Source organism: Aulostomus chinensis, chromosome 22, assembly GCF_037954235.1.
Source record: "Aulostomus chinensis isolate RoL2024-O1b breed Wild chromosome 22, RoL_Achi_v1.0, whole genome shotgun sequence".
NCBI lineage: Eukaryota > Metazoa > Chordata > Actinopteri > Syngnathiformes > Aulostomidae > Aulostomus > Aulostomus chinensis.
Window position 1 is genome coordinate 19,465,001 of NC_141341.1, and position 10,000 is coordinate 19,475,000.

Sequence of the window (10,000 nt, forward strand, 5' to 3'; positions counted from 1 at the left end):
TAGAATGCAAACTCAGCCGGTTGGCTGTTGATGCTCGTCAAGTTTCACAGAAATACCCTGAAACGGCGACTGCAGGGGATCAATCACCAGTGTCGGGTTGTGATTGGTCTGCTGATCGCAGGAAAACAAAATCACCAAACTTTGGAGGCAACCCAGTCTCTGCCACGCTCCTAGATGATGGTGGAGGTGAAGTCCCAGTCTAGAACCTTCTCATCCTCAGCGATGCAGGATGTGTGAGCAGCGTGTCCGTGGTCCCGTGGTCGAGACGCGTCCAACCTGCTGATGGCGGTTATTTACACTAACAAACTGATGGGCTGCTTGAGCTTTAAGTTGATATCCATTCCAGTTTTCCTGGTGACTGATGTTTCTGAGCAACTCCCCGTGCAGCGAGCAGCAGCTGACTAGTCTCAGTCATCGCGACGCAGGAATCATGGCAGCTCAGGCAGACGGAGGGAAGCTTGATCCTTCTTCGACTCAGGTGGTCTGAGTGGATTTACCTGGGTGGTAGAAGTACACAAGCTACTAGTACTGCAGCAGCACCTTTAAGAAGGCGTGTCAGTGACTCCTGGTTGCGGCTGCGCTGCCGTCACCGTGTCCAGTTCTCCTGCATTATGCGACACCGTGGCCCTGGTAGCTCATAGCTAGTGCGACGTTTCCAGGACTGCGCTGTGATTGGCCCGAGCATCGACACATCTCCAGCTTTAACCAGCTACTGTGAGCCGCTGCGGCGACACGACCCCCTGTGATTGATGCTGTCGTGTTCTAGCCTGTCAGGAGTTTAGGTGTAGTACACCAGTGTACCTCCACCTACAGCCTCACTGGGTTAGAGTGGATTAGATCGTAATCTGAATATTTTTTACCATAACAATTTATTTGAAGTGCCTTTGGGTCCTGAAGTGTGTTCAGTTCCAACACTACTCTACTAGTATTAGTACATCAGAGAGAGGAGTATTTGCAGTTTCATCTGAGTCATTGGAGGAACTGCTGATGCAGAGAGAGCCTAGCGTGGAATTCTTTCAAGGTTCAAGGATGAGCTGATGTGGAGTAACAATTGATGCTGCTGATAGATGATTGAATATTTTAGCAGTGCTGCACATTTGAACAGAAGCAGGCTAGCATGCTTGATGCTAAGCTAAGCTACTATCCAGTTGTGCTACATCCTCATTCCAGCTGGGTAGTATCACTGTATCACCTGAGACAGACAGAACGTGTTTGTGCGGTACACTGTATAAGAGTGAAGTACACGGTGTAGGAGTGAAGTACACTGTCTACTCGTGTAAGTACACTGTCGACTCGTGTAAGTACACTGTTTACGAGTGTAAGTACACTGTCTACTAGTGTAAGTACACTGACTACGAGTGTAAGTACACTGTCTACTAGTGTAAGTACACTGACTACGAGTGTAAGTACACTGTCTACTAGTGTAAGTACACTGTCTACTAGTGTAAGTACACTGACTACGAGTGTAAGTACACTGACTACGAGTGTAAGTACACTGACTACGAGTGTAAGTACACTGACTGATATTTACTGAGAAATGAAACAACATCCATGTTAGTGGTGCTGTTCTTCTTCCTGCTGACCACCTCATGACGGCGGTAGTAACCTAGAACATTTGCTGTGTGTACTTGTTTATTTACTACCATACAAGCTGAGATGAGCAGTAATGTGTGTGTACTTGTTTATTTACTACCATACAAGCTGAGATGAGCAGTAATGTGTGTGTACTTGTTTATTTACTACCATACAAGCTGAGATGAGCAGTAATGTGTGTGTACTTGTTTATTTACTACCATACAAGCTGAGATGAGCAGTAATGTGTGTGTACTCTGTATGTTTGCTGGGTTACGTTGTTCTGTTGAATGACTTCCCATTTTTTCACAGCTGGACAGAGGTGTAACCCTGCGAGTGTCAATGTTCTGTAACATGCAAATGCCTTTGAATGAATCCTGGTCTTTAAGAGCTGCAGCATTGAGTGTTGATGTGTCCGTGATGTCATCAGTCCCTTCAGCTCGTCTTTGTGATGAAATCAAACTTCAGGTTGAAGTCAGAGACGCGGCAGCCAGGGGGAAGTTGTCACCGATGCTTGAGCTGCGCGTCTTTGACCCACCTCTCGTCTCCTCTCCATCGTGGACAACAAACGGCCGTCCCTCACAAAACCACCCAACTTTTAAAATCTGAAAATTCAAGGATTCAATCAGGAAGGTCCCTCTGAGTCATCGGCCCCTCGTCTGGTTCGGCCTCTCGTCAGCCCAAGTCCAAGTCATGTGACGAAGTATTTAATGATGGAGTCCATGTCCATCTGTTCAGTCTCGTTTTTCTGTCTTAACATTCGCATGATTGACACTGTCAGCTTCAGTTCATCTTCTCTTCTGGTAACCAGAGGGAAGCCAGCCGCTCCACGCCGGCCGCTCCACGCTGGCCCATGCAGCGGTCCCTAGACCAGAGGGGGGCAGCACAGGGAGGCGGTTCAACAGCCAGTTCATCGACCCAACAGAACATGACTGCTGTTTAAAGTCACGAAATCATTGAAACACTTCACCACAAGTGAATAAAACCTTGGCTACTTTTTTTGAAAAGGCTCATTATGGGGTTAAAGTTCATCTCATCATGATGATGTTTGCTCTTCTTTTCCTCCATCGTTGTGGAAGGAAGGTCAAAGGTCATGTGCAGGACACGTCCACGAACAGATAAACAGGAAACAGTGGCATCCTCACCATCTCTTGTTTCTCCTAAAGGACTGAACACAAGTGTTTGATTTAGTAGACGAGCAGAACCACGGTTCGCCGTGTCATCATCGCATCATCAGACCGAAGCCTCGGCTGGTGTGGTCGCTGCAGCCTGTGACCTCACAAAACGTTCCACAGCAGCAACCTAAGTTACCAGAAAACTGAAGAAGTTTGTCGCCACGTAACGTCAGCAACTTTCACTCTCGTCATAGCTGACAAACGTGAAACACTTCTGCAGAGACCAAAGTCTCAGGTGCCATTGTGAAACCCTCAGGAGGAGTTTACACCTGACGCCTGCAGGCCAGGGCCACATCCCCTTATGTGCTGAACCTATGAGTGTGTGTGTGTGAGTGTGTGTTGGTGTATGTCAGATGTAAACTCTGGCCTCTGGTCTCTTCTGAGGAAGTTCTGATATGAAGCTCAGCATCACTTCAGGTCTAAAGATACGACCCATAAGATGGAACAGTTCTGGAGTCTATCCAGCAGCCTTCCCCCTGGACAGGTCACCAGTCCATGGCAGGACCAACACATAGAGACAGACAACCATTGGCTCTCCCAGCCACGCCTACAGTCAATTTAGAGTCTGGATTAACCTGGTCCCCTCTTGATGTCTTTGGACTGTGGAGGAAGCTGGAGTACCAGAGAGAACCCAGCAGGAACAGGGAGAACATGGAGACTCACCCAGAAAGACCCCGTGCTGCAGCCGGGGCTCCACCCACAACCTTCTTGCTGGGGGGCCACCGTGAGGACCACTGCACCCCCGGGCCACCCTTCCTCCAAATATGATCAAATCTAATCAGAGTACTTTGGTTAACCTTTGACGTATCCTGCTATTGGACCAAACAAAGGTCATGTGACTTGACCTGGTTTGTTGAGGAAAACAGATCCATTTGATGCTCTAAGCCAGGGGTGTCCAAACTTTTTCACTGAGGGCCACACACTGGAGGTGATAGTGTACTAAAGTTAGCAAAATCAGTCAATTGTAGGTTAATTATGCTTGATAATTGAATAGACTTGAAGAAAAGAAAAAACACAGCTTTCCACAATGTTTTTTTCATTTATTTTCTTTGGAAAAGGGTTGGCAGCTCCTCCTCAAAGCAGCAGGCTCAGGTTGCTCTGAGTCAGTCTGGTGGTGCCCTCACAGCACTGGAGAAGGGGGTAGGGGTGAGGACATGTCAGGCCTGTTATGCTAATAGGTTATTGGGCTTATTAGCACACCAACTAACGTTTGTTAGAAAATGTTATCGACTTGAATTAATGAGTACGAATTTATTAGATACTAAGGCTTATTAACATATGAATTATTAATTAATTGACCCTCCCCCTCTGACGCAGCTACTTCACACATTCCTCATGCAAATCCGGCTGCTGACTGGCCGGCAGAAGTAAAGACCAGTCAACAGCATTTCAAACACAGCGCAGCCTACTATTGATTGTTTGTCCATGAACACACATCTGGAACAACTGGATCGGTCCCTCATAGCTCCAAGTCTGGGTCCACTCCTGCAAACACTGCTGGATGTCTGCCCGGTCGACCGCAGGTGTCCGAGTGTCCGAAGCGGACAGCTGAAGCACCATTTCAGCCTCTTCCTCTGCCGAAAAATCACTTCCTGGCCATCTTTTCTCGCTCTGCCGCGTTCACGGCTTCAAGGACTACAGCGCTGCTTTACGCAGCCAAGCTAACTTGACGCACTGCCGGTGTGCAAGCCTCCTGTTGTTGCCCGTGAAACCTGATCCCCTCATGCTCAGTACCGTTTTTTTCGTCTGTTTATTGGCTAACAGAATATCTACTTTATATTTGGAAATAATCTCCTAGGCTGGTGTCAAGTGTCAATCAAGTGATGCATGGTTCGCTCTGTAAACTGGGGTCTGGTTGGGGTTTCAGCCCTGCTGCTCAACAAGCCAGGCCCTGATTGGCTCAGCCTGCTATTGATGTGTTCAGCAGACCGTCACCGAGACTGAGAAGGAGTGTCGCGGAGATCAGAGCAACACTGGCTGCTAGCGACAGGGAGAGAGAGGGGGACGTTAGCATGGCGACCGAGGAGTGGAGTGGTGCCAGCACTCCAGTGACACACTGAAGATAAAGAGTTCAGCAGGGAGACAGTAAATTCTACTGCTTGGAGTCTTACGGATGAAGTTAATGCCGATAGTTTGAAGGTGATGACGTTGGGAGCACGAAGTTAGTGTGTGGGTGTTGCTTGCCGGTTGCCTAGCAACATTTTAACTCAACTCCGGCTACAAGTCACTTTATTCATGGTGATTGGGTGTTTGTTAATCGTTACACCACCAGGTTTCGAATGAGGTTTAACATGATTGGATACATTGTTGCCGCTAAAATCCGTCGTATTCGGACGTTGTTTACATGCTGTACCGCCACCGGTACAGTGCTGCTTCAGAGGTTAAAGTCAAGTTCCATGTGGGGGCCATGTTCCATGATATTTTTAGAATATGCTGCGGGCCAATTAAAATCGGACAACGGGCCGCAGTTGGCCCGCGGGCCGTAGTTTGGACACCCCTGCTCTAAGCTCTGTTCCAGTGTAACACTTATCAACCTCCACATTGGCCACGACCAGCTGAAGTGCCAGTGAGCCTGATTGGCTGGTTAGCTGACACGTCTCATTCCCGTGAAGACACACCAATCAAGTTGAAATCGTCCCAAAAACACCAAAGGGGAAGCAGATGTGCCGAACATGAAACAGTCCCCCATGAAGGCGTGACTTTGTGTGTGGAAATTTGAACAAGAATACAGCAGCGTTATGTTATTAATAATTCATTAATAAGTCATTAATAATTAGACAAGACAACATCTCTGTAAAGTGCTTTGATGATTGTCGTCTCCAGATTCAGAAAATACGAAGAGCCATTTTGGCCTTTCGTGGTTTGTTCTAAAGACACCAGCGTATTGTTACCAAACCTGGACACGCGTGGTGACAAGGCCCAGTCACACGTAACCTGTAACAGGTGACACAGTCATGCAATCTGAGTAATTAGTGACCCAACTGGAGACGGACTCTCCATGGATGATGCAGAGACAGCAGGGGCCCAACAGAGAACAGAAGCCAGCGGTGCAGCAGGGCCTATGGGGGATGGCACCGCCAGGCTCCAGGAACCGCAGTCACCCTGCTGGGTCTGGGGAGGCCAGACCAGGGAGCAGCTCGTGAGGCTGGAGTCCAGTCTACAACTTCAAAGCTCCATCTTGTATCGCACTGGCGGGCCCTCGGACCAGGAGCCTGCAGAACTCAAGCTGAGGCTCCTACAAGGTGTCCAGGACAGAGAGGACACCCCCAGGAAGATGGTGACACGTTGCCTCTGTCACCTGTGTAGCAGAGGGTGGCAGAGAACAGCTGTTGCACCCTCTGAGCACAGAGACACACATTCAAGAACCTGCAAAGGAGAGCTAGCCCCCCTACATGGAAGGATCCCAAGTGGGTTCTCACAACCATCCACTTGTTTTCTGAGCGACCCAAGAAGGAACCAGCACACCTGGTTCGTCTCCACTATCAAATACAGACAGGAAAGGTTCATGGTTCATGTGACAAGCATCTCTGGACCTGATGATTGACAGGTCTGATGGGTACATAAACTGGATCGTCTCTGGTACAGCTCATGAACCAGATACAGTCAGTAGAGACCAGCGGGAACGTGGCTACAATGAGGAGACAGGAGAAGTTCCAGCACCAGGAATGGAAGTGGGACCGAAGACAGAGCAGGTGGACCGTCCCTGCCACTCTACAGAGGAACACTGGGAACACACCACAGACAGATGAAATGTCTTCAGAATCTTCACCACACAGGCAGCACACGGATGAGCTGCAGCTCGTGAAGCTCACCTCCTCTTCCTCTCACAGCAGGAGGTGCTGACCACTAAGTCAACCAGTAACCAGTAACCAGTAACCAGTCACCTGAATCCAGCAGAGCAAAGTGAGCGTGCCAGTCGTTCCACTTTGAAAAGTTCTACCATGAGTCACTGAATCCCTGCTCAGTCTGCAAAATTCCTGTTGCAGTGACTCGATGGCACTGATACTGAAGACCCTGTGCTTGTGAGATTAGACAGGAAATGAAGACCACCGCCATTAAAAGAAGGAGAACATTCCCATCCCTCCTGCACACGCCTGAATCAAACACCCGCCATTAGACGACGGCTGGAAGGCGAAGAGAAGAAGAAAAGAAATGAGCCAATCATTCCACCCCCCCCCCCCCCCCGGTTTCCTTCAAACTCAGCCTTCATGCCGACTCCAAACCTCCCACCTGAGCTCAGAAATCGGAACCTGTTCTGTAGTTCTGCTGATCTTTCTAGAACCGGCTGACATTCAAACAACAGTGACATTTCTCCCTCTAAGGGTGCAGACGATGATCAAGGATGTCTGTGGCTGCCTCCCCTCAACAGGTCAACACCGATGCTCTGGATCCTCGCAGCTTAACATCTCCAAGACCCAGGAGCTGTGGTGTTGGGGGGCACCATCTTCCCCCCAACCTCTCTTTGAACCTCTGAGGCTGAACTAGCAGGCAGTGGAGCAGGCAGAGGCCTCAGGATACCTGGGCACAGGGATGGATTCATGCCTGTCCTCCCGGCTCACAGACACTGTGTACCAGAAGGCTCTGTCCCTGCTGGGGAGCCTCAGCAGCTTTGGTGTCAGACAGGACATTTGAAACCACTCATAGGAGCTGAACTTTGACATCACTTCCTGGTTCACCCTCACTTCTGTCGAAGACGAGTCAAAGCTCTCCCACATCATTAATCAAGCAAGCAAAATAAGTGGCAAAACACAAAACCAGTTCTCAGCTCACTACACAGGACACACACACACACACACACACACACACACACACACACACACACACACACACACTATAAAGTCCCTCTAAGAAAAACATTCACAAAACTCATTCATACCCACTGCCATAAAGACCTACAATAAACAATGGACTGTGACGTCACACACCTGTGTCTGGGCTGTTCGGGTTTAGCCTTTAACCCTAACCCTGTTGGGACAGACAAAGTGAATCTGGATTCTCTGATTTGATTCTGGAGCCTTGAGAGTGACGCGCCTCGCGGGACAGCAGCCTCCTCTCGATGCTCCAGCCGGCTCGCTGCCGTCGGTTGTTAGTTGTGCAGGAACAGAGGCTCCTGCCACGGGAGAGGAGTGAGAGGGAAAGTCCGACATCAGGTTAGTAACCGTTTGAACTCTCACGTCCATCTCTGACTCTTTTTAACGACAGTTTGAAATCTGCTGTGGCGTGAAGCCTCCGGAGATCCCTGGTTCCATCCTTGGCTCCGCCCAGAAGCCGCTCAGCTCCATCCACCGTCCTCAGCAGCAGCGTCACGTCAGAGCCCGCCCTCCACCTCCACCCCCTCCTGCCGCGAGGCTTGAACCTCTTCTGTTTCCTCTCTCGTCTCCGGTCGTGGTCGCTGTGGGTCGGACTCCGTGGGGAGACTCACCTTTGCTCTTTCCCACAGGATTTGAATGCAGCATTGGAGGCTGCTTCTGTCAGTGACGTCACCAGAAAGCGAGGGATTACGGTGAGAGAGGGAGGGAGCTCCGCCGTGACACGCCGCTGGTGTGCGTGCGTGCGTGTTTGCGCGCGCGCTGTCGACGCCGCTCTGACTGCTCCGGGGAGGCGCGCGAGGAGCTGCTGGAGCTTCTGCGGACCGACTGTCGTCACGCGCTCTCTGCCGCCGCCGGTGGACGGAGCCCGCGACCAGCGCGACGGTGCCTGCGACTCCACGCCCGCCTTACCGGGCAGCTCGGCTTCCCGCTGGATGAGGCGGCTCCACGCGTCCGCGGGTTCGTGCCTGGCAGCGGGAGAATTCTCAGGTGATGTCACGTAGGTGTCACGCTCTCACGCCTCCTCTCATCTTCTCCCTCATTTCCACGTCATGTTCACGTCTTCCACCTCGAATGTTGCCGCTTGCACGTGTGCTCCTCTCAACGTACGCGCGGTAAACCTCAGAGCTAGTCAATAGAGAAGGTGATGCCCCCCCCCCCCCCCCCAGCACCTGTGGCAGCGGTCTGGCTGTGACCTCCAGGTCAGCGTCTACTACAGGACCCACACTCAAGTCGCCTGTCCGGACCACCAGCAGCTTCAGACCTGGACGGGTCAGAGCTCCAGTCTGGTAGGAGCCTGGTTGGGTAGGAAGCTGAGGTGGACCTGAGCCTCCAGCTGCTGCACCTCCAGGACCCGGAACCTCACATGTGTTTCTGCAGGTGGAGGAGTTTGTGTATCGATGAGATGAATGCAGAGCAACGTGCAGGAAACAGACTGATCAGGGACGCCGGGACCTTCTGAATCACAACGACTCCTGGAGCTCAGAGCACTTCATCTCCACCAGCCTCCACCAACCCCTCCAGCCTCCACCAGCCCCTCCAGCATCCACCAGCCCCTCCAGCATCCACCAGCCTCCACCAGCCCCTCCAGCATCCACCAGCCTCCACCAGGCCCTCCAGCCTCCACCAGCCCCTCCAGCATCCACCAGCCACCACCAGCATCCACCAGCCCCTCCAGCCTCCACCAGCCCCGCCAGCCCCTCCAGCATCCACCAGCCTCCACCAGCCCCTCCAGCATCCACCAGCCTCCACCAGCCCCTCCAGCCTACTCCAGCCCCTCCTGCCTCCTCCAGCCCCTCCAGCCTCCACCAGCATCCACCAGCCCCTCCAGCATCCACCAGCCTCCACCAGCCCCTCCAGCCTACTCCAGCCCCTCCAGCCTACTCCAGCCCCTCCAGCCTCCTCCAGCCCCTCCTGCCTCCACCAGCCCCTCCAGCATCCACCAGCCCCTCCAGCATCCACCAGCCTCCACCAGCCCTTCCAGCCTCCACCAGCCCCGCCAGCCCCTCCAGCCTCCACCAGCCCCTCCAGCATCCACCAGCCCCTCCAGCCTCCACCAGCATCCACCAGCCCCTCCAGCCTCCACCAGCCCCTCCAGCCTCCACCAGCATCCACCAGCCCCTCCAGCCTCCACCAGCCTCCTCCAGCCCCTCCTGCCTCCACCAGCCCCTCCAGCCTCCACCAGCATCCACCAGCCCCTCCAGCATCCACCAGCCTCCACCAGCCCCTCCAGCCTACTCCAGCCCCTCCAGCCTCCTCCAGCCCCTCCAGCATCCACCAGCCCCTCCAGCATCCACCAGCCTCCACCAGCCCTTCCAGCCTCCACCAGCATCCACCAGCCCCTCCAGCCTCCTCCAGCCCCTCCAGCATCCACCAGCCCCTCCAGCATCCACCAGCCTCCACCAGCCCCTCCAGCCTCCACCAGCCTCCACCAGCCCCTCCAGC

General features: G+C 52.6%; 1 protein-coding gene across 4 annotated transcripts in view; it reads left to right on the forward strand.

Moving 5' to 3' along the window:
- Positions 1 to 8,157: 8,157 nt before the first annotated feature.
- The window catches only part of gabbr1b (gamma-aminobutyric acid (GABA) B receptor, 1b), a 166,288-nt gene continuing 164,445 nt past the window's right edge, over positions 8,158 to 10,000 (forward strand). For 2 of the 4 annotated variants that reach the window (XR_015111107.1, XM_086192479.1), the window contains exon 1: positions 8,158 to 8,545. Coding sequence is in view for 3 of the 4 variants with exons in the window: in XM_086192479.1 (XP_086048605.1) it covers positions 8,491 to 8,545 (55 nt within the window). In the remaining variant the exon portion in view is untranslated. Of the gene's footprint in view, positions 8,556 to 10,000 lie in introns of all 4 variants that reach the window. The other 2 variants (XM_086192480.1, XM_086192481.1) reach the window with 2 other exon arrangements.